The 27,670-nt window shown below is 41.3% G+C and overlaps 3 protein-coding genes across 7 annotated transcripts in view; 2 read left to right on the top strand and 1 right to left on the bottom strand.

Moving 5' to 3' along the window:
• The window catches only part of TBC1D14 (TBC1 domain family member 14), a 112,307-nt gene extending 107,854 nt beyond the window's left edge, over positions 1-4,453 (top strand). For all 5 annotated transcript variants that reach the window (XM_020992115.2, XM_020992114.2, XM_020992117.2 and 2 more), the window contains one exon: positions 1,630-4,453. In XM_020992115.2, the coding sequence (XP_020847774.1) occupies positions 1,630-1,695 (66 nt within the window). In that variant the 3' untranslated portion in view covers positions 1,696-4,453. The remainder of the gene's footprint in view (positions 1-1,629) is intronic.
• A 3,056-nt stretch (positions 4,454-7,509) lies between these two features.
• On the bottom strand, positions 7,510-10,193 carry CFAP184 (cilia and flagella associated protein 184; the record flags this gene model as incomplete). Its single annotated transcript, XM_020992064.2, has 1 exon — positions 7,510-10,193. A coding segment is annotated over one exon (1,272 nt), but the record flags the coding sequence as incomplete, so codon positions are not given.
• Positions 10,194-10,731: 538 nt separating this feature from the next.
• Positions 10,732-27,653, top strand: TADA2B (transcriptional adaptor 2B). The gene is made up of 2 exons (XM_020992224.2): positions 10,732-11,457; positions 23,095-27,653. Exons 1-2 carry the CDS (start codon positions 10,918-10,920, stop codon positions 24,085-24,087), a joined length of 1,533 nt encoding a protein of 510 aa, XP_020847883.1. The 5' UTR covers positions 10,732-10,917; the 3' UTR covers positions 24,088-27,653.
• Positions 27,654-27,670: the final 17 nt, after the last annotated feature.

Genomic DNA, 27,670 nt, shown 5'->3' on the forward strand with positions numbered 1-27,670 from the left:
AAAGATCTCATTTCTAAATGATATGTGGAATGGAGTCCAATATGCAAGAATCAGAACCATCTCTCAGATGGTAAAAGGATATGAATGAACGGTGTTCAGAGGAAGAAATCAAAACTATCATTATTCAGTCATTTTTCAGTCATATCTCAACTCTTCATGACCTTACTTGGGGTTTTATTGGTTGAAATATTAGAGTGGTTTGCCATTTCCTTCTCTAGTTCATTTTATGGATGAGAAAACAGGCAAACAGGGTTAAGTGACTTGCCCAAGGTCACATAGCTAATCAGTGTCTGAAGCCAGATCTTAACACAGGAAGATGAGTTTTCTTGACACCAGGTCCAGCACTCTATCCACTGTACTACCTATTTTAAAAAAATAAGCTAAATCATTAATAGTGAAAAAAATGCAAATTAAAACAACTCCAACATACCCCACCACAGATTGGCTAAAATGACAAAAACAGAAGATGACAAATTCTAGAGGGACTATGGGAAAACAGGTACTTCAGTTCACTATTGGTGGATTTGGAAAGTAGTCCAACCATTCTGGAGATCATTTGGAACAATGCCCATAAAAGTATTAAAATGGGTGTACTCTTTGATGCAACAATATCACTATACCCCAAAGAGATCAAAGACAAAAGAAAAAGACTCAAATGTAAAATACGTATAGCATCTATTTTTGTGGTGGCAAAGAATTGGAAATGGAGGGGATACCCATCGACTGGGAAATAGTTATGATATACGAACAAGTTACAGTATATTAATATGTTGGAAATACTGTTGTCATAAGAAATGATGAAGGGATCGTTTCAGTAAAACATGGGACAACTTGCATGAACTGAGGCAAAGTGAAATGAAAACCAGGAGAACAATTTATATAGAACCAGCAGTATTGTAAAGATAATCAACGTTTAAGGACTTAGGAATTCTGGTCAGCAAATTGACTAATCACAGTTCCAAAGAACTCATGATGAAATATACCATTCACTTCCAGATAGAGAGCTGATAGATTAAGAATGCAGACTGAAACATATTTTCTTTCTTTCTTTTTGGACATGGCTAATGTAGAAATTTGTTTTTCATTACTCTACATATTTGTAATGGGTTTTGTATGGCTTGTTAGTTTTTTCCTCTTATTAATATAAAATTTTGTTACTCTGGGAGAAGAGGTTGAAATTATTTGCTAAAGGATTATTTGTGGATTTCACTGATGTATATCAATGAAATTCAGACACAGATACTATACTTACCTGGCTTTTAGGGGCAAATTGTTACAGAGTTGTAGATACAACTTGTTCTTATAGGCTTTATTTATTTGTGTCTGATGAGGTAATTTGCATAAAACCATTTGGCAATTATAAAGCTTTCTATACCTGTCAGCCATCAGTACTCTTAATTCTCAGCATCTTTCAGGTTAAAACTTGAGCAGCTTTTGAGGTGGCGAATCTTCTTACTAGAATTGTTTAATTGTTGTGGGTCCTGTAGCAAGCAAGCCCTGTAAAATCCACCGTGAAACTGTTAACCCCTTTTGTAACTGGCTTGACTGTCATGTCTTTCATGTAACTGTTTGTAGGTATGTGTATATGCTAGGCAGCCTTTGGTTAATTGTCTCCCATCTGATTTCTAGGTACTGCTTGCGTTGCAGAAAGACAACCGGGACATGGAAAGGGGAAGCCCTTCCCTCAGACACTGACACTTGAGATGTATTGGGGCAAGAGATATCCCGGTGGCAAATGTCTTGCTTTCAAATGGATACAGGCATCTGAGAAACATCAAGTCTATTATTTTCAAGTTTTGTTTATAATACTGGAGTTGGCCTTAAAAACTCACTCCCACACATGTCTTTTCAAGAGTAAATCAAGGCTGAGCCTTAAGAAGCTCAGTGGCACAATGGCCGGTGTTGATTGTACACAGCCCTCACACTCTGTGCACGATTTTGAATAAGGGCAATGACTAAGTTTTTCCTTTCAGTTTCCATACAAGTTAATTAAATCTTAGCAAGTTAATGAAATGCTGTAAAGTACTTTATACAGTTTTGTAGCCAAAATGCTTAAGAAATGTGCTTTTGAAGATCTCTTAATCTGTGACACCAGTTCATGTTTGCATGTTTTCATTAAGGAAGGTATTAATCTCACTAGCTATTTTTCCCCCCAAAACTCTGGGTCATATTTTAAAAATACATTTACCAAAGATAACATTCAGTGATAATGGGATTGTGTATTGATACAACCAAAAGAGCTACACGTTATTGGGCAAGAGACCTGTTGCTTGTTTTAGAGTTTTACCAAGTTGCCTTCATGAAGTTTCTTAGCATATGTGTTGGGTTGAAGTGACACATTTAATATCCAAAGAGTACCAAGTTCTCCCGGAAAGTGTTCCTCTGCTCTATTGGCAATCATACCAAGAGGAAATAAAAACTTGGTGGATGGAAGAACATAAACAGCCTTTATTTGTTGAAAGAAACATAAGAAACAACCATATGAGATGACTGTACAATATCTGTATGAATGCAAGTTATATGACAGACACAGAAACAAACAAAAAGAAAACCCCACAACAGGGGGTCACGCATGAGGGAAAGGCCACTTCTTTCCCTGACTTCCTCAGCTGAATGTCAGAATAAATCATAAGTGCCCATGATTACCTCTATGTATGGCATCATGCGCTTTAGAAATTGTCATCATCACAGAAGAATGAAGCAATATATACCTAATAGCTCTGAACTAGGATATAAGAATCCTTTATGTCTGTTGTTACCTTCAGACAGTTTTCCTAATAATGTAATTAAGAGCTTCAGTAATTCCACTTGCATAAAACGGTCAGGATTTTTTTGGACAAAAGTTTTATAAATGGATGATAATCCCTTGTGAATCCATGACTCTCCCCCTTCCTCCCCCACAACGCCCAGTGATCCATCAACTTCTTGGTTTCTTAGAATGCTGTTTTGACCAGTCCAGAGCATATTGTGATGTCACTTGACATTCCCCTAAGTGCTTGAGGAGTATTATCACACCATACAAGAAAAAGGACGCTTACTCTTATTTACACTTCTCATTCCAACTACGTATTTCTCTTAAGTAGATTGTTGCTATTAGTGGGTGATCTCTTTGAGTATATCAGAAGTCAGCCCCATCCAAACCTGACTATGGTGTTATTTCCATAGTTTTTCCAAATCTGCTACTTCTGTCTTTCTATCTGCCTAGATGCAATAGACAACTAGAAAGTCAATAGATCTTCAGGTGAGGTATCCACTTCTGAAGTCATAGTATGCCTAACTTGCACTATGTGTGGTTTGTTACCTTTTTTGGAATGAACTTTTTTAGATATGTGTTCAGCTATAAAATGCTGACTCTTTCCTCCAGTGAGATTTGTCATGTGCTGTTGATGTCACTTTTTGCCTCAGCCTTTAAAAAGATGACTTGCTTATCTTTAATTTTAATTTTTTTGAGAAGGCATTCTTTTTCCATTGGATGCCCTACCAACTGTTCTAGCCCCTAACCCCTGCAGATGCCTATTTCCTAAAATCAAGATGTTGAATGTAACACAGACTGAAAGTGGCATGGTTGTGACCAAGGGCCTGCCGCAGAACTTGTGCACTGTTAATTACCCACAGATGTAATTATTTTTGTTCAATGACTTAGGATTTCTGATCTCTGAGGATGTATATATTTTCTATCTTTTCTTGGTGTACATAAATATTTGTTAAGTAATGAAGAAAAGTGATGCAATAATGAGCTTTGCACCGTTTGTGAAATTTTTCACCTGTCTAAAAATTCAGCTGTTTAACTTTTTTTCATTAGACTAATTTGGAAAAAATACTCCTTTGGATAGAATTATTGATGCATGTGAAATTGGCATAGGAGTCTTTGACACCCTGTGATTGGACTACTTACCCAGTCCCAAGTTCTGAAGAATAGTTTTCATAACCAAATCAGTGATCACCTAAGATTTTGCCAACTTAATTTTTACGGTTCAAGTGTTGGGAAGTTTAAACTGTAAGGCAGATGGACTTGCCCTCTTTTCAGCAGATGTCCCCATCCAAAAGAACTAGGCTTTTCCTTAAGAATAACTGGAAAACAAATATTGAAATGCTGCACCATTTCAGAAGTCTGCATTTTTCACTTTATGTGCTGCTCAGTTCCAGAATCTAAGACGTCTCATGTTTGGGATTTTGTGCAACCTGCACTTTATAGTAGAGAACAAATTTGGCATTTTCAGTCATTAGTCAGAATGTCTTATTTAGTTTTAAAAGAAAGTTCATTTTAAAGGTACTTTATAACTACTTATATTTTTCAATGTCTTAATTCAAATTCCTTATAGACTCTTGATACACTTACTACAGATCATGTTTTGATGGCTTGTACAGTTATCCATTTTTGTTTAGGTGAGTGTATCAAACTTTTTGGACTGTAAATAACGTGGTTTTATTAAATAAAAGTCATGTAAAATTACTTTATTTCCATTATTCATACACTTTAGCTGAAAGATTACATTCTTATCTTCGAGATTAGAAATAACTTACTATATTTTGTCTGAATTTTCAATAGGTTTTATTACAAAGGTAGATAAGGGCTTTCTTTTCAAGGGCACAGGCAAATATTTCCCAGTATTTGGAGAAAACTAAATTGATTTTAAGGGGATATCTGTATTGCTATATTAGTTTGAGATCCCTTCCCCCCTTAAAATGAGATCTCTTTGAAAGGAAGGAAAATATAGTTATATGCTGGGAAAGAACATATGCAATAAGGTCTTACATAAAACATGAGTTTGAGAGTTAAAATTGAGTATATGTTGATTCTAATATGGACATTTCACAAATATTTTGCACCATTCCCAACTCCCAAAAGGAGGAGAGCCCTACCAAATCCACCCATCTAAAGGGCCTATATTGTTATTTATATTTATGTATTTTTATTTATATATATGTATTTTATATCTACATCTATATATCTTTAAAAGCCAGTTCTGCTCATTTTCTACATTCTGCAAATGAAGGGTTGAACTAAATGCTAAAGTCTTTTTCAACTGTCATGTGATCATTTATCACTCACTTGTTCTGGGCCAGATTTACTTTCCTTCCTCTAATATTAGGGCCCCTATCACTATGGAACTAAGGGGTGTGAATTTCCATGAGTCGCTCTGTGGGGGGATCTTAGACTTTGTTAACATAAATACTATTCAGAAACCTGATCCCTGGGAAGTTTTCTAAGTGAGAGCGACCCTTCTTTCTCACTTTGGACCATATTTAGATAGGAAGAGATAATATTTATACAAGTTCAGTTCCCATGACAGTCTGTGGAAAACTGATGCACAAAAGGTTCAAACTTAATATGACCAGATACAAAACTCTCTTTAGAGATGTCACTGTACCTAAAAGGTGCTCCAGTAATACTTTGTTCCTCAAAATCTTGGAAAATTAGATCTTGACAAAACCTCAGAACATCTACTCCAGACTCTCTTTTTTCATATTTTAAATTATCTTTTTTCCCTTTTATGTCTAAATATATCCCCCCCACCCACCTCTGCTCAGCCAGCCATCCCATGTAGCAAATTAAAAAGGGAAAAAGTAGCTAAACAAGGATAACACATCAACCCAGTTATAGTATGTGCAGTATTCCACACTTGTAGTCTGTCTTCCACCTCTTACCATAAAGTTTCATTTTTTTCTTCCTATTTATAAAGTGTTGGTGTCATGCATTTTTTACTCATGTCTGTGCCCCTGATTTTGTGGATTTCAATACCATGCCTCATCTGTAGTCTTAACCCTGAAACATTCATCCCTTTCTCTACAGCTGCCTCACCCTGGAACATCCCTCTGTTGAGCCAGTTCCCTTTCTCCTAGTGAGTTCTTTCTGGGGTCTCCCTTTTTGGGAGAGGCTTAGGCTAGCCTTCTCTTCATTTGTCTCTAACTTTCCAGACTTTAACACTATGCCCCTGCACCAGGTACCTTCACCCTCTCTCCCCCCACTGCCTTAGAAATAGACCTTTCATCATAACATCTGTGTGTCAGTATATTACTGAATGGAATTTAAATGTTAAAATACTCAAACCAGGGTGAGGATAAATGAACTTCAATAAGTCCAGACAGAGAAATCACACACCAGCAGCACTTGTGACTGTCGGACAAGCTCAGTAAATCAAATCACTATAGACAATTGAGATGTTCCTTTTTTGCCTCTTAATATCTCTAATGCATTAATGTTTTTTGTTTCATTTTCAACTGAAGTCAGTGTTTTCTATTTTCATACCTCTTGTCTGGACTCTGGGTTCACTCCTGCCCTTGATCAGTGCTGTCAAAACCCCACTTACAGGCTAATAATAATGTATGGGGTATTTTTCACTTCCAATTCTGTATCATAACAGTATATACACTGTAGAGTTTTGTCACAGAATTTCTTAATAACCTTACATCCATTTATAAATCTTAAAAAGTTTCCCTCTTGTGTGAGCAACATTAATTCTCTACATAATATCCTGGTCAAGATATCTAAACACTTTAGGCTTTGGCACATAGCCAAGTTCATCAGATACCTCTGTTACCTTACTTAACTCTGTGTGTGTGTGTGTGTATACACACAGACACACATATGTATGTATGTATGTATGTATGTATGTATACAATTCTTTGCCATTAAAGAGTTTACATATTCATTACCTTACCTGACAATTAGCCCAAGAGAATCCTGCCTCTGATACTTCATACCTGTATGACTTTTGATGTCACAAACTCCCTGGACTTCGTTTTCCTCATTCGTTAAATGCAGTGAACATCTATGATCTTTGTGACTTTTTAACTGGCTGTTCCCCCATGCCTAGAATGCTTTCCTGACTTGTCCATTTCCTGGTTCCTTCAAATCCTACCTTCGGCAAGAGGCAACTCCAACCCCCCACCCACAGCTTTCCTTCAGAGCTTAACCTCCAATTTATCCGGTATAAATTTTTTCTGTATGCACTTGTATGTTCTTTCATAATGTGAGCTTCTTGAGGGAAAGAAATGTTTTTACTCTTTGTATTCCCAGCACTTAGCACACAGTGCCTGGCACACAGTAAGAGTCCAATTAATACTTGTTAACTGACTGAGGTCAAAGAGTTTGATCCCCATTTTGTAGATGTCAGTCAGAGGAACTCAAAGAGATGAGGTGACTGACTGTCCAAAATCACACCTTGGTAGAGTTAGGGTTGAACTTAGACCTGGCCCAATGCTCTATCTACTACATTGTCCTTCCTGATAGCTAAGTACAACTGTTAATTAAAAATCAACTTAAAATGCATGTCCTCATACTTTTGCATTTTCTCCATAAATGGACAGCCTTATTACCATGTACCAGCTTCTGCAGAGTAGGTCACTCATAGTATTAATTGTAAGTTTCATTTTGTAGTATTCAGCACTGTGTGCCAATTCACTTGCTTGGATGTATCTTGATACCTTGAGGCACAAAGAAAAATGTTTGCAAATGAATGGTTTCTGTGAAAGGCTTTCACTTTTCAGGTCCAGATGAAGCTGGAAAGAAGAAAGTGGGACTGTGGGTAGGAAGCAATGCAAAGTAAGCTACCAGTGAAATGAACTATTGAACTTTGTATTAATAAAAGAGCACGATCCATTAACGGCATGATTACAAAATGTTTTTAAGGCATGGAAGGAAAGTCGTTAGAAGTTTCAATTCATCTTTATTAACTCCAAATAGAACATAAGTTATACCACCAAGAGGGTGCTTCTGATATTATGAAAAGGAATATTCAAAAATTGCAAGACCAAAAAAGTCTAACTCTAAACTAGGATTTTCCAAACCTCTCTTTTGATATAATCCATATGACTTGGTCACGAGTGGGGAACCCATCCCATGACATCTCCAGTTCCCCCAGAGGTCTAAGAACTAAATTCAATCTCATTGATTCTAGATTGCTTATAACATGCATCTGGTAATGTAATATAGAGAATGGGTTTTTTTTTTAAGTAAGAAATATTTTGGCTCCTGCTGTCAAGATTTGAGAACCTTTACTTTAAAAAAAGGTATTTTTTTCCCCCTTTATACATTTCTGGACAATGTGCAGAAGGTTACTTAAAGCAGAATATACTGACTTTATCCATTAAACTATGCTTCTTCTTGTCCATCTTTTCCATTGTAAATAACCTCCTTGATCAAATTGCTTGACAGACCAGTAGTTTTTTTTTTTAGAGAATGCAAGAGAAAAGGAGCCCTAATTTAAGGCTTAGACTAATGCCAGTATCGTTTAGAGAAGTAGTCCTGGCCAAGAAGAAAACGTACATCTGAGGAAAAGAAACACATTTTTCTGCTAATTTTTTTTGTCTGTAAATTACATCTTATAGACTAGTTAAGTGACTGGTAGATCTAAAATATTTATGAATAATTTAAGAGGCATTTTATATTTACTTAATGGGCTTAGTTGAGTGACTCAAAAATTTTAGAAAAAATTTAATAATTCACTTTATGCATGGGAGTAAAGTTAGTTTTCTCTATTCTTCTACCTCCCCCCCCCCTTGCCTCTTTTCACAGGTGAGGTTTCTGGTCCTCTCTGTGTACTTTCATCAAAGTGAAATGAAAATTCTGTAGTGGCTGATGATTTGCAATGGTGAAATGTTCAGAACTAGCTTGTCCTTTATTTCTACTCTTCAGTCAAGAGATAATTTTTAGTCAACCACAGTACTTGGCTTCTTTGACCCTGTTTTAAATTGATAAGATGTTCAACCCATTTAAAATAAGTTGTCTCCGCTTAGTGTCTGGCACTAATCTATTTTAAGCTACATATTTCAATAAATATAGGTGTTTTTTTTTTGTCCTAACTACCACAGGCCTGTTAAAGAATGGCACCTATTGAAAAATAAGTCCACTAAAGGTTAAGTTCCTTATGAAAACTGAAAAGGTTTTGCTGAAGATCTATATCAGTTGTTTCTGATGTTCAGGATGGCAGGAATGCTTTGGATTCCTTTATTTTCTGTTTCAGTCCTTTGCAAGTGAGTGTCAGCCCAGCATGCTGACGCTTAAGTGTTTCTAGCCGCTGGCTGAGCAACTCAGTCTGGTCCACTTTTTGCTCCAGGTCCCGAAGGAGCACCTCTTTGCCCAGCAGTCCACACTTCTGATGTAACTTGACATTATCTACTCGCAGGCTGTCTCTGGCCTTCTTAGTCTTGGTCAAGATGTCCCTCTTCTGGGCCACCTGAGCATCAACATCCATAAGCTCCGACTTGAGGCGCAAGTTCCCCAGTTCCACAAACTGTAATTTCTCCTTCACGTGGCTGATTATCTGGACGTTGCTGGTGACTTTGTAGTGCAGTTTCAAGAGCTCCTCGTTGCGTTCCTCCACCTTCTCGTTGAAGGTCTGATTCTCTATCTTGAGCTGCTCGAAGTCGATGAGGTGCAGCCCCTCCGTCATCCGCTCCTGCGCCTTCATCCTGGCCTCCAGAAGCAGCAAGGACTGCTTCAGCTGCACGTTCTCCAGGCGCGCGGCACTCATCTCCTTCTCCTTGCGGTCCTCGTTGGCCTGGATCTGCTCCACCTCGCGCAGGGCGGCCGGCTTCCCGCCCGCCAGGCAGCTGCCCATGGCCTGCAGCATCACCTGCCTCTTGAGGGTCTGGAAGGCCTTCCACTCCTTCTCCACCTGGGCCACCTTCTCCAGGCAGTGCTGCCGCAGCTGCTCGAGCTCGTGCTGGTACCAGTCCACGTCCTCGCTGTGCTGCTTCTTGAGCTCCTCCAGCGAGCTCAGGTAGCGCTGGTAGGCCTGCTCCTTCTCGGGGGTGTCCTGCTCCACGGGGGCGGTCTCCGTCACCTCCACGCCGGGCTCGGCGCTCTTTTTCTTGCGCAGGGCCTGGGAGATCTTGTGCTGCAGGTGGATGTTGTACTGGTGGATCCGGTTGCGCTCTGACAGCAGCCCGTGATACTGCTCCATGAGCTCGCCGCGCAGCTGCTGCTCCTGCAGCTTCAGCAACTCGTCGGAGGCCTCCTCGGCCTCCTCTTCCTGCTCGTAGCGTCCTCGTCCCTGTCGCAGGAGTCCAAGGACTCGTCGCTCTCCGCGACTTCCTCGCTCAGGGCCCACCTCGCCTTGTCTCTCGAGAGCCTGTCGTCGTCGTCGTCGTCGTCGTCGAGGCCTTCCACCGACTCCGGGACCACGCCCGCGCTGGTTTCCCCGGCGTCGGAGAAGGCTGGCGGCATCTCCTCCTCCGCCGCCTTTCCTTCATCCTTCTCGGCCTCGGCCTCATCCTCCTCGGCTTCCTCTGCCTCCTCCATGCTTGCTGGTTCAATCTCCACGGCCTCGCCGCCCTCTCCGCCCTCCGACGGCTCGGCCTTCGAAGCCATTTCCTCCGGCCCCCCGCCGTCCGGGTTCCCTGCCTCGGAGGCATCGGGCACCTCCACGCTCTTTTGCTCCTCAGTTTCCAAAGGAGCCTGGGCCTTTCCGGGCGTCTCCTCGATCAGTTCCATCCCTTCCCTCTACATCCGCACCCCTCTTTCTCACAACCGAACTCAGGGCAGAGGAAAATCGGCTTCTCCTCTTCCGTTTGGTTTCCCGGGGCAACCAGAGGCGCTGGCGGCGACGCAGCGATTGGCTTTTCTCCTTCTTCGCCCGCCAATGGGAGGCCACTAAGGCGCGGAGCGTGAGGGAGGGCCGACTGGACGGGGGCGGGGACGGCGGGGCGGGGCGGGGCGTGACAAAAGAAGCGCGGTCGGCTAACGGCCCACACCTCCCTCCTCACTCGCTCGGGGATTGGGAGCGACCAGGAGAAGGACGCAGGCGCAGGGAAGAAAAAAGTCGGGAAAGCCGCGGGGGGGAGGAGGGAAAAGGGAATGCGCAGACGCAGATACTAGAACTGTCTCTCCTCTATAAGGGTCGGGGGCGGGAGGAGGTTATTAAAGGATTTCACGCTTGCGCCGCGCGCTGATTGGTGCTAAGCGCCTGCGCGATGCGGAGGAGGGAAGACGGCGGACTGACGGGGTCTGATGGCGCCTGCGTACTGAGACGAGACATTCGGCTGGCTGGCTCCGGCGGCTCTTGGGCCTTGGCGGTAGCAGCAGCGGTGGCGGCTCCGGCAGCCGCGGCGGGCGACGGCGGCGGCGGCGGCGGCGGCGGCGGCGGCGGCGGTTGTTCATCGTACCCGCCCTCGTCCGCCGGGGGAAGTGGCGGCGTCTCGGTCGGCGGCGTCGGCGGGACCGTCGCGGGCGAGCGGGGGAAGATGGCGGAGCTGGGGAAGAAGTACTGTGTGTACTGTCTGGCCGAGGTGAGCCCGCTGCGCTTCCGCTGCACCGAGTGCCAGGACATCGAGCTGTGCCCAGAGTGCTTCTCGGCCGGCGCCGAGATCGGCCACCACCGGCGCTGGCACGGCTATCAGCTGGTTGACGGCGGCCGCTTCACGCTGTGGGGGCCAGAGGCCGAGGGCGGCTGGACCAGCCGGGAGGAGCAGCTCCTGCTCGATGCCATCGAGCAGTTCGGCTTCGGCAACTGGGTGAGCGCCGCGGCCCGGGGGCGGGGACCCAGCCTCCCTGCGCTCCCCGGCACCCTGTCATCCCCCCTCCGGTACCCTGTCATCCCCCCTCCCCGGCACCCTGCCACCCTCCCTCCCCGGCACCCTGTCACCCTCCCTCCCCGGCACCCTGTCATCCCCCCTCGCCAGCACCCTGCCACCCCCTCTAGCAACCCTGCCATCCCCCCTCCCCAGCACCCTGTCACCACCCCCAGCACCTTGGCATCCCCCTCCCCAGTACCCTGTCACCCTCCCCCCCCAGCACCCTGTCATCCCCCCTCCCCAGGCACCCTGCCACCCTCCCTGGCACCCTGTCATCCCCCTCCCCGGCACCCTGCCACCCTCCCTCCCTAGCAACCCCTGTCATCCCCCCCTCCCCAGCACCCTGCCACCCTCTCTAGCAACCCTGTCATCCCCTCTCCCCAGCACCCTGTCACCACTCCCAGCACCCTGTCACCCCCCCTCTCCAGCAGCCTGTCATCCCCCCTCCCCATACGTTGGCATCCCTCCCTCCCCAGCACCCTGTCACTGCCCCCAGCACCTTGTCATCTGCCCTCTCCAGCACCCTGTCACCCCCCACCTTGTCATGCCCCTCCCCAGCACCCTTTCACCCCCCCTTACCAAACCTTGGCATCACCCCCTCCCCACCACCTTGTCATCCCCACATCCCCACCACCTTCTCATCCCCTCTGCATCCCTCCCCTCCCTAGCATCTTGTCATCCTCCTGCATCTCTGTCCCTCCTTAGTACTTTGTCATTCCCCCATTCCTCTCCAGCACCTTCTCATCCCCCTCTGCATCCCTCCCCTCCCCAACACCTTGTCACCCCTCCCCCCATCCTTCCTCCTCCCAGCACCTTGTCGAACCCCCCATCCCTCCTTCTCATCTCTCCTCCCTGCCCCAGGACCTTCTTATTCTCCTTCCCCTTCCCAGCACCTTCACACCACACCCCCTGCATCTTGTCATTTCTCCCCCACATCTGCATCTTGTTTCCATCCCCTTTTGTATCCCTCCCCCTCCGCAGGACCTTCTCATTCTCATCTTCCTCCCTGGCATCCTTGTCATCCTTCTTTCTCTCCAGTACCTTCTCAAACCTTCTCCTTCCTAGTACCTTCTCATCGCCATCTTTCTCTTCAGGTCCTTCTCATCCCTCCCCAGGACCTTCTCATCCCTCCTCCTCCCCAGGATCATCTTCCTTTTCCCACAACCTTTTCATAGCCTCCGCCCTTCCAATCACCTCATGCCCCTCCCCCTTTCTAGTACCTTCTCAATCCCTCCCCCCCACCTTCCCATTCCCTCCCTCTCCCTGGAATCTTCTCATCTTTCTCCCTCCCCAGGACTTTATTATCCTCTCACCTCCCCAGAACCTTCCTATCCTTCCTCCTCCCCAGGTCCTTTTCATTCCTTCTCCCTAGGTAAAACATATGTTTTACCCCAACTTCTACCTCCTTTTCATCTTCTTGACCTCCCATGCTCCTAACATTTGAGTTAGCAGGACCCCAGAGGTCACCTTGTTTACTTGTACCTGATCAAGAATCTGTGACAGAATATCCTGGAGCTGAAGCCCCTGTGGAAAGAGCCCTGGTGTTGAAAAACTCACTTCCTCTGTGGCAGCTCATTTTTACACAACAGTTTGATTGTGGAGAAGTGTTTCCATTATATTTAATGAAGATCTTCTGCTATGACTATGACCCTGTTGCTCCTAGTTTTCTTTTTTCCCTCTTTCATGCAACAATCTTTCATATACTTGAAAATAAATATCATTGTATCTTCTCATAGAATTTTTCCCCTTAGATTTAAAAGGGATCTTAGAAATCATTTTCTCTAGGTGAGTCCACCTCTTCTTCCACATGTGGCCTCTAGAAGAGAAATGAGGTGCTTAAGGCCACACTGGTAGTAAGTGGCAGAGCCTAAGCTCAAACCCAGATCCCTCTGACTCCAAAATCCAGTGCTTTTTCAGTCCTACCATATTCTTAATTTCTTCCTGAGAGGTAGGAGGGATGGAATGCCATCAGAGGGCACAGTGGGAGCTGAGTTGGTGAGGTAGAATATCATTTGCCTTGATAAGTCCCATTTTCTGCACTTCAACAAAAGGAAGCAGTATTCAGCCAGATAATTAACAGAGTGTATTTATCACTGGTAAATTCACTTTTTCTTGTCTAATGAAGCAAACCATGTTCATAGCAATTGGGGAGGATTTTAGAAGAGAAAAAGGGGCTTTGGAGGTCATCTAGTCTAAACTCACCACCGAAGCAGCTGTCTTTTCTACATCCTTCCTGACAAAGTCATTGTCCAGCCTCTTGTGTTATCAAACACCTCCAGGGACAGAGAGCCAGTTATTTCATGGGCATCTTGATCTAGTCAACAGAAAATTTGAACTGAGAGAATCTACTCGTAAAATACTTTACATTTCAGTCCTCTGCGTTTCAAAATACTACTGATATCTTTTTTAAAAGTTTTGCTTTTTTTGGTGAGGCAGTTGTGGTTAGGTGACTTGCCCAAGGTCACACAGCTAGTAAATGTCAAGTGTCCGAGGTCGGATTTGAACTCACATCCTCCTGACTCCAAGGCCGGAGCTCTATCAACTGGGCCACCTGGTTGTTCCTGATATCTTTTATCTTTATCTTCAGAACATCACTTTCCATGGAGAGTGGCCTGTGATAGAAACAAGAGTAGGATACATTTTTGAATTGTAGATTGCAGTTGAGAAACGCTTCAGCTCAATTGAGTAAATATTTGTTAACTGCCTAGCCTTGTGCTATGTACTAACAATACAAAGGTTGACACATTCTAAGAGTCTTATAATTTAGTTGCATATTCCTTGACTTAAGAAATTATTGACTCAAGAATGGTCCTTCAGCTCTCAACATAAAAATGTTCCTTTAAAGTCATTTATCAGAAGAGAGAATATGTAAGAATCACCCTTTTATATTTATCAGAAAGTTATAATTAGGGATACTTCAGAAAATCTTGGTTTAATAACAAGTGTCATTCTTTTCAGTTTACATACAAGTAGGCCCTTAATTGGTAAGGCCTCCTCCAAAAGACCTACTTATGATTCTCAGCAGAATTCCCTCAGCAAGATGAAGGGTTGTGCCAGTTTGTTATTTCTGCTTCTGTAAGTATGAATGATTCAAATCTGTAGTGTAGCTCCCTGTGCAAATTCTGTTAGTCATAATGTTAGCCAGGTTTTGGTCATGGGTGGGAGCACGTAAAGGTTTAAGTTCAGCTACAGGTTTACCCCATATGACATCACTTGCTGCTGAAATCATGTCAGAGTTTCATAGGAACACTGTTATAAAAGCTGCTGGGTTCAAAGCATCCTGATTATCAGTGACCGTCTGATTTGTATCTAAGACACAACCTATTGAATGATATTACGGTCAGTTTGTGCTAGGCTGCAAATGGGCTTTGATTATATACTGTGTTATCAACATTTTTCTGAGACTTTACTAGTCCGGGCAACATAATAGAGGTTATGCCTGTAGTGTTGCAGGTTTTAGTTAGGCTCTGTCGGACTGTTTCTTTGGACTTCTGCCTTTAGGAATCGTTTTGCCCTTTGCCATTCACGTTTGGCTCCTCTCAGGTTGCATCTATTCAGAAGTTCCTTTCATATTTGGCATGTAAGTTAAAACCTTTTTGATACTCGTGGTGTTCTCCAAAGTTCTTTTTGCTTCAGATTGGGTTACTTCATACAAAGGATAATAGTCCACACACTCTTTCAACATTACCAAATGCCTACTATGTTCCCAGCTCTGTATGTACTAGGCTTTGGTGATATAAAGACAAAATGAAGGAGTCCTTGTTCCAAAGGAGCATGTTTTATAATTGATGCCAGGCTTCATTGTAGCCTTGCATTTGATTAAAAACAGTAACAAAAATCCCAACACTTACTTTTCATCATATGCTGCTTACTATTTTTTCTCATAGCCAGAAGTAAGGTAGCATAAGACTGGCAGGTGTGGACAAGCTGCAGGCCATATTTTACAGAATCATTACATGCAATTTGCCAACCACTTCTTGTTTCGTTTTGTTGTGTGTGTGTGTGTGTGTGTGTGTGTGTGTGTGTGTGTGTGTTGTTTGTTGTTAAAATCCTACTATGTGCAAGTATTTGGGAAGGTTCAGAGATGAAAAGTTTACCTTTTAAGTTTGTATGATCCCAATTGGAGAATAGGACGTATAGATATGATACAAAATAGATTGTGATATAGGCAAAGGAATGGTTTAAATGAAGCATTCTGAGAGAAATATAAAGAGGAATAGCTCTTGGGGGTAGGGAGGTTATTGGAGGTGATTGTGTCCCCAAACTGTAACTCAAAGGAAGGGAAGAAGCTCAGTTAAGATGGGAAATGCAAAATCTATTTCAGGCGTTGGAAGGGGTAACTGAAGGAAAGTAACAATGAGCCATTCAGGTGGAATGGGAATAGTTCGAGGGTGGAGCTAGGTTGTAGAAGACCTTGAAATGTTATAAGGATTCAGACTTTATTTGATAGTCAGTACAGAGCTGTGAAAGGTTTTTGAAAGGAGATATGCAGAAGTGCTGTATGAGGAAGTGATTTTGACAGCTTGTACAATGTATGGATCGGAGAGGGAATTGACAGGAAGCTCACCAGCCTGTGGGAACAGAAGGATGATCTAGCATAGATCATAGAATGTTAGACTTGGGGGAAATCCCAAAAAACTATTGAAGACACGAGGGCTAAGGAAGGGGAAACGATTTATCCTGTAAGATCACAGGGGTAGTAAGTAGCAGATCTGTGATTCAAACCCAGATTCTCTACCTTTAAAATCTGTGCACTTTCTATCATGCCTTGCTACTTCTAAAGGAGACTTTGAAGAAAGTTTACAACTTTAATTTAGCAACACTCATATGTTGATACCCTCAGAGGAAGGTGTGTGAATGTTTGATGTGAAGAGGAAGCAATCATGCAACAGCTAGAAGCCACAGGCCTCTCCCTATGGGACCAGAGGCAGCTCAGGAATAAAGAGAGTTTAGCACTCTCATCAGTGCTTGTAGGATTTTATTACATACTGTCTAGTTTGGCAGTTTTGTTCTTCCTCCCATTTCTTTAAAGACTGTTGCCAGTATTGTGTTCTTCCCTTTCTGTTCAAAAAACATTACAGTGCTTCCAAACATTACTAGACTGACTTTTTCCCACCTCCCACCTCATGTGAAAACTTATCCTTTGTTTTAGATTTTCATTCTAATCTTGAACCTGCTTCCTTTTTTCTTCCCTTTTAGTTTTTAGTTATTTTGTCTCAGTGTGCCTTGTTTCTTGTTTCCACTCAAGAGTCTTTACTCTTTTTTTCCTCATCAGTTCCCATTTCTCCTTTCAAATGCTACCTAAGCTCACATTCTCTTGAAGATTTCATCTTTAGTTTTTGTCTGATTGCCAAATCTCTTTACAAAAAGAAAAAAGAAAGAGGAATTTTCAAAACTTCTTAAATTTAGCATTCCCTCTCTTAGTTTGACTTTATGGGTTAGATTTCACAAGCACTTTGGATCATAAACCCTAGAGAATTGCCTCATCTCTCTTGGCTTTGCACAGTACATATCACTGTAGAGGAAAGAAATGGAATAATGACATCCAAATCAGAATACCATTATTACAGGTTTAGGAGACCAGAACTGTACAAAAACCATAAGCCAGAGATGTTAGTAGCTTTAGTAAAAGCCTTCGGGTTATTCAAAGACTAAGATAATTTCTCATAGAATAGCAGAGCAATAAACACTATAGCTTACCATTTTGTAAAAGATTGTTTTGAACATGATTTGATGTATACAGTTAAATTGCATAGCATCCATGGTAGTTTGTAGGATACTTAGGGAGAAATGTAGAAGTCTTGGCTTTGATTGGTAGCACAAATATATACATAAACACATGCCATAGGGTCAGGAAATACTATGGCCTATGAAACATGTTGAAGAAAAATATCATTATCATTATCATTACTAATACTGTACTCAACAGTTTTAGATTCAAGTCTAACAGAAACAGGAGGTGGTACAGTGGATAGAGTAAGTGCCAGCCTTGGAGTCAGGAAGACATGAATTAAAATCTGGCATCAGACACTGTGTGACCCTGGGCAAATCACTTAATCCTGTTTGCCTCAGTTTCCTCATCAGTAATATGAACTGGAGAAGGAAAAAGCAAACTACTTCAATACCTTTGCTAAGAACCCCTCAAAAAAAAAGTGGGGGGTGGGTGGGTCATGAAGATTTGGACATGACTAAAAGTGACTAAACAGCTACCAGAAACAATTTAATCTCATATCCAAGCTATTTCTAGCTGAGACAAAGAGAATTAGAATTTCACATTTATAGGAATCTTAAAGTAGGAAAAGATCACTATGTAAAAATATAGTTTGGGTTTACATTCCAGAATTGTTAATTCTGTTCCATCCTGGACTACTGGACTACCATCTTCATTTCTGAGTTAAACAAAGGGACCTTTTTTCCATTGACCAGTTCTGATTGACCAGGTTGTGTGCCGGTTTTGGAGAAGACCAGTCCTAATATCAATCATTTTGGGTGGATGGGGAGGCAGTAATATGAACCCCAGACCACAGTTTATCTGCCTTAAGGTATTATTGACTTTTTAAAGGATAATGGAAAAGGCTTTAGAGTAAAATATCATTTCTTAATATTTCTTGAGAAACTAAACAGGAGGTTTTTAATATGCTTTCACAAGCAGTAAGTTTTCTTTGAAAACCATGCTTATCCTGGAAGGAGGACGTGTGGGTCATAGAATGGAGACATAGAATTCACAAGGAAAACCTCGTTTTTTTCAATGTGTATATTTTGACAGGCATTTTAATTGGACAGTGTCAAGGATGAAATTGTGAGTGGAGATCGCTCTAGGTCCATTTAGGAAATCAAACTCATTCACACTTTTCTCCTTTTGGTCTCGTTTAAACCTGTTTTTATTCAAAAACTAAGATTAAGTTAGGAATTGTGCAAAGCTATTAGAGTTCTTATCTGTTTCATAGATGGTATGTGTTTTAGGGGAGATGGTAGCCACTTTCATATTTGACTTTGCTTTTGATTTAATGGAAAGCTGTTCATTTATGCTTGTTATTTCTCAATCTTATAATCATGCATAACACTGCTGAAGATATACTGATAACCTAGGTGACAAGCATAGTGTAAAATTAGTGATAATTTGTAAATTAATAACTTAGTGATAAAATAAATTAGTGATAATTTGTAATTTGTAAATAGCACTTGTAGTAGTCTTCCTTGCCAAGAAGGCAAACAAAAGTAAAAAAAAGCTTTATGTGGCCAATCGACTAAAACGCAAATTGTGTTTTTTTTAGTTCTAGCTAAACAATTCCTCATGGAATTATTTGACTTAAGTTGAGACAGCAGGACAAGATTCTAAGAGTCTTTAATTTCTTTGCTACTGTGACTTATTTCTTCCAACCATATATCAATTGGAAATTGTTGATCCGTGAAGTCCCCTCAAAGAGTCAAAATAGAGAATGAGGAACAATAGGTCTTCTATCCAAGCTCATAATTAATGTTTGAATGATGCCTTTGGGTAGCTGTCTGGTTGCTGGCTGTTAACTACCCTCATCCTTGATGTGGGGGAATGTAGATCTTTAGATCTTTTAGGGTAGAGTCAGTTAAGGCATAATCACCTTTGCTCAATTCATGTTTCCTTTAGCATCATGCTTCCAATTTCAGAAACATTCTTACTTCAGGAAGGTTGGCCCCTCTGAGGACTAAGAAAAGCACTGTTGCCTTTTATATAAATTATTGGCCTTTAAAGAGATTTGCTTATATGTAACCATTTTATCCATCCATCATCACTAGAAAATGAATGGTTGCAACTACTAATACTCATAAGCTTTCTTTATCCCTTAAAGCACTTCAGTACTTTAAAAGGTACATGAGTTCATCAGTTTGGGAGCTCCATCATTAATTTAATCATGTCACAACCTTTCCATGTCTTCACTGATGACAGCGCCATAGATGACAGACAGTACCTGACATTGATGACATAGAATCCAGTGTTGGAAAAGACCTTAGAGAGGTCTGCTGTCTTAACCGACCTTTCCTCCTCACACCATTACAGGAATTCTATTTATAGACTGATAGACAAATAGCCTTTCTTTCGTTCTTGTGCTCTGAAAAAGCATACTCACGACATTTTATTCAGGGAAAATGCTACTGATAGCCAACCTAATAAAATGATCTAGAGCACGCTGCTTGTAAGGACAGCCTTTGTTTGGAAATGTTTGTGTTAAATGAAAAACATACAAAGGCTAATAACAGAAGTTGAAGGAAAATTCTTTGCTAAGGCAATGGTTTAGTCAGATCTGGAGTTTTGTTCATTGATGGGCAATTTTCTAAAGATGAGCCACTCCAAACCTAGCTAGTGTGTCATCCTTGGATGACAGACAGTAGACACAGCCAGTCCCTGAGACTAAACTTAAGGCCTTTTTCCAGCTTGGGTAGGACCCTAACTTTTAGAAACTCAGGGTTGCCTCCATCACCTTTTAGTACCTAATCTTCAACCATCTTGAATGGAATCTTTCCAAAATATCTCCCACTTCTTTTTCTGCTTACAGCCTGAGCCTTTGCTCACTATCTTGAGTCATCTTTATATGGCAGTTGACTATTGTAAGCAATGTAGTAATGTTGTGGTGCCCTCTCTTTTGAGCTTCCATGCACTGACTTTGTGCATCATCCATTGTGATTGTTGAGGTGCGTTGTTTTTGCTTTATTCCTACTCCTTGTCTAAGTTCTAGATAATTGAGGTCACAGGGTAGGTGAAATGTTAACCATTTTTTTAATGCCATGGCTACATATGAGGATTTTGAGTAATCCCTTACAGTTCTTCAGTTCAGTTTTAATCAACTTTAGCAATAGGATTGCTAGATTAAAAAAATACACATACACATCTACCTACCTATGTATCTATCTATCTATCTCCTGCCCCATTCACCCCTCCAACCATCCAGTTTCTATCGATAATCCCTGACTTTGCCTGGATTATGTTCAGAAGGCACACAATAATGCACATATACTTAAGTATCATTTTCTATAAATGACAGTAAATAGTGTAGAAAGATTATGCAGGCTTCCCCCCCCCCCGCCCCTTTCTAAGTGGTTTGTATGTACACATTGCACACTCTTACTTCTTCTCTTTTCACATTGTGCACTATATGTAGTTACTCCCAAGTCCTGACCCTCGAGTGCTGTTTCATGCATTCTGTGTTTACATCATTGTTGGTGGCTTTGGGAACCAGGAACCAGGCTAGCTGGATGCCAGTCCCAGCTTTGCTGTTAGTTTTCTGTCACCTCAGCATGTAAAGCTGTTTGTTCAGTCTCTTTCCAGCCCACCTTTCCAGCCTTATTTCCCTTCAGATACTACGTGGCCCGAGAAAACTAGTGTGCCTTCTGTTATGTGAGCTTAACATTCCGTCTATTGCCTTTGTATTTTGCCTTGCCTTGGTTGTCTTTTATCCCTTTATGTGATGCACACACTTATTCCACTTTTCCTGCCCTTAGAATCCCTGATTTCCATCAAGATGTAGCATTTGTACTCCTTTAGCAAACCTTTTCTGATCCCCTTAGCTGTTTCTCTCTCACAACTGTCCATTTACAAACTGTATTCCTTCCAGTAGAATGTTGCTTGATGTGCTTGTTTTCTTGGTGTTTCCTCTATCTTCAGTGGGGCTGTACCAGTGGGGTGGACTACCACAATACTTTGCGTGTACTGGAAACTTTATGAATGCTTCTTGGAGTAGATTGGCCAATTGTTGCACTTCTTAAAATTTCTGTTTCCTTATTTGTCACAAGGGGCCATTGGATGAGATAATTTCTAAATTCATTTCTGGCTATAACTTCCTAAATTGTGTGATTTGTGTTAGTTAAGAATAATAAGAGTGGGTTGGGGTGGAGTACATTGCCTTGTCAGTTTTTACTTACCTGGAGAAACTTGGCATTCATAAAGGTACTTTGGCTGTGGCTTATATACACTTTAAATCATCTATACTATTAGATTTGGAAAAGACTTCAGGCCATAGAAAATTACAACTGGAAAGAACTTAGAACATGGAATGTCATAGCTAGAAGGGATCATAGAACACAGGATGAAGAAGCATAGATAGTTTGACCTTAGGTGCCATGTAGCGTGATCTCAGTTTACAGACAAGAAAGCAGATATCTGAGAGGAGAAGTGAATTGCTTGAGGTCACACAGATAGAATGTAAAAGCTCAAAAAGACCATAGAACACAGGGTCACTTAGTAGGGACCTAAGAACATAGCACAAAGAATGTCAGAGCTGAAATGAATCTTAGAGATCTTCTAATTTAATCCCCTCATTTTATTGGTCAGGAAACTGAGACCCAGAGAAAGGGAATGACTTGCCCTAAGGGGTCACATAGCTTATGAGTAACATAGTTGGCCCAGGTCCCCCGACTGTCTTAGAGTATCATATCACACTGACGTCTTTGGGTACAGACAGCCAAGGAAAATAGAGTTTGGGTTTTGCCCTCTTTAGATAGTAGTGGCCATGATGTCAGAGCAGAACAGGCCTGTCACCTAAATGGATATACTGATGTGAGGTCTGTCCCTCTCCAAAGTTCAGTTATGACTGTTGTCTAGTTTTATTAGTTTTTTCTGTGTTTTGTTTTTTACTTCCCCTGGTTTACTTTTATGCTTGGGGTAACTGAATTCCAGGCCCTTATTGGACATATAATTTGTGCCCTGCTTCTCTTTTCCATTGAAAGTTAAATTTGTGATTTCTTCTTGATGAGAACCTTATGAACATAGGTTGCATGACTTAAGAAAGATGTTTGGAAAAATATAAACTCACCCCCCAAAATCTGGACCTATTTTTAGCCAAATTCTATTAAAGAAATAGTTTTGTCATGCAATTATTTTTTGTTTAAAGATCTTAAAAAAGCAAGACTAAATCATGTCTTAGTGTAAATTTATCAAAATGAAGGTATCGTTTTAACTAAGGTGTTCCAAAAGAACCATCTGTATTTGGGGTACTAAGTGTGATAACAGTATGAATTGAGGTGTACACTTTTTTGGGGAAAACTGCTTTTAAATGCCTTTTTAAAAATATCACATTTGTTTCCATGAGTATTCCTCTCTACTTCCCTGCCTGGCAAATTACCCTTTGTAATAAAGATTTTAAAATAGAAGAGGGGAAGAAAGTCATTTTAGCAGAACTAGTTAACACATTGACCGTGTCAGTAGGAATTTATTAAGAGCTTACTTTATGCCAGGTACTATGTGAAAGTGACAAAGATTACCCACCAGGTGGGGGTATAGAGGCAGCATAGCTGGGAGTGGAGACTTGAGATTCTAGTCCTGCCTTTGCCATTATTTGGTTCTATGATCAGGGGCTCAGTTTTTACCTTTTTAAAATATGGAGATTGGACTAGATGATTTCTGAGGTCCCTTCCAGCTCCAGTATTCATTTTGTGACTAGGGCCTTAGTTTCTAGATTCTGAAACTATATATTTGGAACTGGTAGAGAAGCTACAATGACTATCTTTTGGGGAAAAACAGTGATGATGATTGATGATAGGGATTTGAGCAAAACCCAGGTCTAAAAAATTTGATTGTGAATTTAATTTTTGGTCTTGTTTTTACAGGAAGACATGGCTGCTCATGTTGGGGCTTCTCGAACACCTCAAGAAGTGATGGAACACTATGTAAGCATGTACATCCACGGAAACCTTGGAAAAGCCTGTATCCCTGACACCATCCCTAATAGGGTGACAGATCATACGTGCCCCAGTGGAGGACCCTTGTCTCCCAGTTTGACGACACCTTTGCCTCCTTTAGATATAACTGTTGCTGAACAGCAACAGTTAGGGTACATGCCACTTCGGGATGATTATGAGATTGAATATGACCAAGATGCCGAGACTTTGATTAGTGGACTTTCAGTAAACTATGATGATGATGATGTGGAAATAGAGCTCAAGAGAGCCCACGTAGACATGTATGTTAGAAAACTCAAGGAGCGACAAAGACGAAAGAATATTGCCCGAGACTATAACTTAGTGCCTGCCTTTCTAGGGAAAGATAAAAAAGATAAGGAAAAGTCAATGAAACGTAAAATTACAAAAGATGAGAAGGAGATACGGGTAAAACTGAGGCCTTTGTACCAGTTTATGTCCTGTAAAGAATTTGATGACTTCTTTGAAAACATTCACAAAGAAAAAATGCTTCGGACAAAAATCCGAGAACTCCAGCGATATCGTCGAAATGGAATCACCAAAATGGAGGAGTCTGCAGAATATGAAGCTGCCAGGCACAAACGGGAGAAAAGGAAAGAAAACAAGAACATAGCCAACTCTAAAAGAGGAAAGGAAGATGGGAAAGATGGGGAGTTTGCTGCCATTGAAAACCTCCCTGGCTTTGAGCTCTTGTCTGACAGGGAAAAGGTGCTTTGTAGTTCTTTAAATCTGAGCCCAGCTCGTTATCTGACTGTGAAAACAATTATCATAAAAGACCACCTCCAGAAACGACAGGGCATACCATCTAAAAGTCGCCTCCCTAGTTATCTGGACAAAGTTCTCAAGAAAAGGATTTTAAATTTCCTCACAGAAAGTGGTTGGATATCTAGGGATGCTTCCTGAAACAGGAACACTTGGAAAGCTGAAATGATATCCAAAAGCTTGTGAGCCAAAATGACGAGGGTCTGAGGGGAAGAGGGAGAAGAAGTTGTTAGTTTTCTTTCCAATGCTGCCCTGTTTAATATGATTTGAGAATTTCCTTTTTAAAGTGCAAGCTCTCTTCACCGTTCTCTGAAAGAAGCAATAGTAGCAATCATCTCGGGGATCATGAGGGAAAATAGATTTTCATTTCTTGGGTAGTCTTAAAGGTAGATACTTGGAAATGATCATATTGCCCCTATGTGTTTAGTCAGGATTCTGATATTTGGCATATTATGAGATTGGATGATTTCCTGGGGCCTCCTGAGGTCTTTGCCCATGGGGAAGAGAGAGAGACTGTGGATAAAAAGAATTATTGTTATTTTTTCTGTTGGCCTTGATACTTGAGTTCTGATGGGCAGGGACTGACTTGAGGATGTGCTCTCGTGTTGCTCCTTCTCTTCTGGTTTCTTATCTGCAGACAGTGCTGCCAGCCATCTGAAGTCCTTGCTCCATGTCAGCACTGGCACAAAGCACTTTAAAAAGGAGCAGTTTGGTTCACATTTCACTGCCAGCATCCTGAACCAATGGGGAGTTAAATAGGAAATAGACTGCTTAAGATGTGAGTGGCCCAAGGATGGTGAAGTAATAAAGCAGCCAGGATAGCAAAGCACACTGGGGCCTTGGAGGCTAAGAAGTAGATGGAAGGAATATAGTCATTGACTGATGGCAGCAAACAGTGAGGTGTTTTGTAGTTTATCCTTTGTCTCTAAGCTGTTTTCTAGGAGGTATCTTTTCCTCCTTCAGATTAAGGTGTACAGATCATGACTGCTTCAGAGAAGCTGGAATTACTCCAGTAAAAATGATGCCTTCAGCCTATTCCATTGCTATGGCCCCCATTGGTACATTTGGGGATACCCGAGTGGTTAACCTGAAACATAAGGTTGCAAAAGGAGTTCGGAGTGGACCCCTTAGCTTCTTTTTTTCTGCTAAAGCTCTAAATTGCCCTCTACAAGACTATCTGATTACTGTTTTGTTCTAAATACTTACTGTCTCCTTGCATCTAACTTGGGAATGCATATATGAGTTAAGGATGAGACTACCCCCATCACATTCCAGTTCTTTTGCTGCTTTTATTCCTCATGTACACTATGGTTCATTGAAAATGTGACTGGACCAGCCTGGCCAAAAGTATTACACTGTAGTGTCACTTTGTCAAGATTCTAAGGGCTATAAATTCCATAACCTTTACTTATGAAAAAGTCAGAAAATTCTCATCCAGCATGTTTACTAAGCAGATTCACAAAAGATTTAGCAGAGAAGAAATTAAAATGCTGTTGCTTTTTCAAAACTGTTGAAACAGGATGTAGTGTAATGAACTCATCAGCAGCTTTATGGTAGTGCCCACACCATTTAGTCTCTTACTTCGTGTTCTTCAGTCAAAATGAAAAATAAATTGTCTTCTCTCTCCAACTTCCCATTTGGTAAGTTTGGCTTCTTGTGGACTTCTTTGCTTTGGAAACTGGACTGTGGGCTATCAAGTCTTTAGTTTTCTTTTCTTGAATATCCAGGACCCATAGTTTAAATTATGGGACTGTGTTTTGACTACTTCATACTTGAATGATTCTTCTCCCCTCTTCACTGCCTGCTTTCTCCAGTCCCCCCAATCCCACCCTCTCCATACATTTTTGACTTTTGTAGAAGGAATGGAAGATTGTTTATGTACTGGTATATTATTGGCTTGGGGTTTCAAGAGTAGCTTTGTTTAAAAGAAAAAAAATACTCAGCATTTTCTAAGGTAAGGTGAATTACCTAATTAAGGTGCTTTATCTTCTCCTTTTCATGTATATTGCTTCCCTCTCCCCCTAATCCCTACCTGAAAAAAGTAAATTTTCAACATTAAACATTTTCAAAATGTTATTTATGATCTTAGTTGTGAGGTACATTGTATGTTGTTGGCAGATAAGCTTGGAATATTATTTAAGCTGATGATTTCTCCTTTGGCAATATAGATGCTTTTTCTAAGGAATAGTTATATATTGGTGTGTAAAAGGAACAGCTCTGAGGACCACATCCATCATTTGTCCTGCAGGCCAAATGCTAAGGACTGAAGCTGGTTGCTGTCCACTATTGAACATTGAAAGCGGGGAGATGGTGCTAAGTTTTTACTATTGTCTTAGCCATTCTGGTGCCTTTAATTCATCTATCCTGAGTTCTAACTGCATCAGACACTGGCTTACTCATGTGGTTTTAAAATTAGTCTGATTTTTCTATTTAGGATGACTAGCAGACTTCTAGGAAGTTTGAGAAGCAATAGGTATTCCGTGGGTAACCCGGGCAGGCAGCTGTCAAATGAAAAACTTTATGCTTCAGGCTTTTTCATTTGTATATATTTTTGAAAGCATGAAGAATTTATATAGGTTTGACTGTTGTTTGAAAACACCATAATGAATGTATAATTAACAGTATGTGAAAGTATTAACACTTAGCTAAAATTAGCTAAAAGGGAAGCTCTTTGCATTGGTTGTCTCTTACCCCTTAATCCTCCACAGCTGTAGTGTCATATTTATCCTTAACTTCGGCTGTTACTTCAGATCCTCTTAAACATTTGTATCACATCTCAAAACTGAAAGTTATTCATATACACTTTAGTTACGTGGATCAATAGTTTTACAGCTAAAGAAGGGGTCTTAAAATTGCTGCACTTAGTTGCCAGTATTTAGAAGATACAATTAAAAATTTTTTTTCCCCTTTGGATAGTATCTTTACTAAACTTTAAGCTTTTTTTTAAATTACATTTTTTATTTAAAACATTTTCTCTAGAAACTGAAGCCAAGATTACTACTTCACCATAAAGGTGCTTCTTCCACACTCAACTATTAGACATAGACTTGTGTGAGAACTTGAATGTAGGTGAGATTGTAGTCTAACCCCCTGATAAAAAATGAAGACGGCTTTTATTTGTGAAATGAGAAAGAGCATTTTCAAGTTTGTAGCCCTTCCTCCTTTGTCTTCCCCCACCTCAGCCTTTTAAATCTTCAGTTTTCATGCATTTTTCAAGTTGCATGTCCTGGGTCATGCCTGCAAAAGGTATACTCAAGCTGCATGCACTGCTTCAGTCAAGAGGTAACAGTCCCAAACAGCATTTTGGACACTTGTTTAAATTTGAGACATTAGTGCCAAACTGAAACTTACTCAGTCCTTCAGTAAGTGTTTCCGTTACTAGAAAACCCCTAGGTTGGGCTAGGTATCTCTGTAGGTACAGTCCAGAACTTACGCCAGTGAAAGAACTGCTTCTCACTGAGCCAGTCTGCAGTATTCCAAGATGACTATGAAGGTTTCACACAACATATTTGTGATAAGGCTGCGAGTCATGTTTTGTTACTTTTCTGAAGTGTGCGATGTTTTGGCAGTGTCCATACTGTACAGCTCATCCATGATGCAATTATGCAAAATCCAAATAATTGTTGTTGTGAATAGAAAACAGTTGAAAAGGTCATTGTTTAATTTTTCAGTGTAAATATGTATATAATTAAAATGATTTGTTTTCATATTTGTAGTATGTGTA

Source organism: Phascolarctos cinereus, unplaced genomic scaffold (assembly GCF_003287225.1).
Source record: "Phascolarctos cinereus isolate Bilbo 61053 unplaced genomic scaffold, phaCin_HiC Scaffold_9;HRSCAF=440, whole genome shotgun sequence".
NCBI lineage: Eukaryota > Metazoa > Chordata > Mammalia > Diprotodontia > Phascolarctidae > Phascolarctos > Phascolarctos cinereus.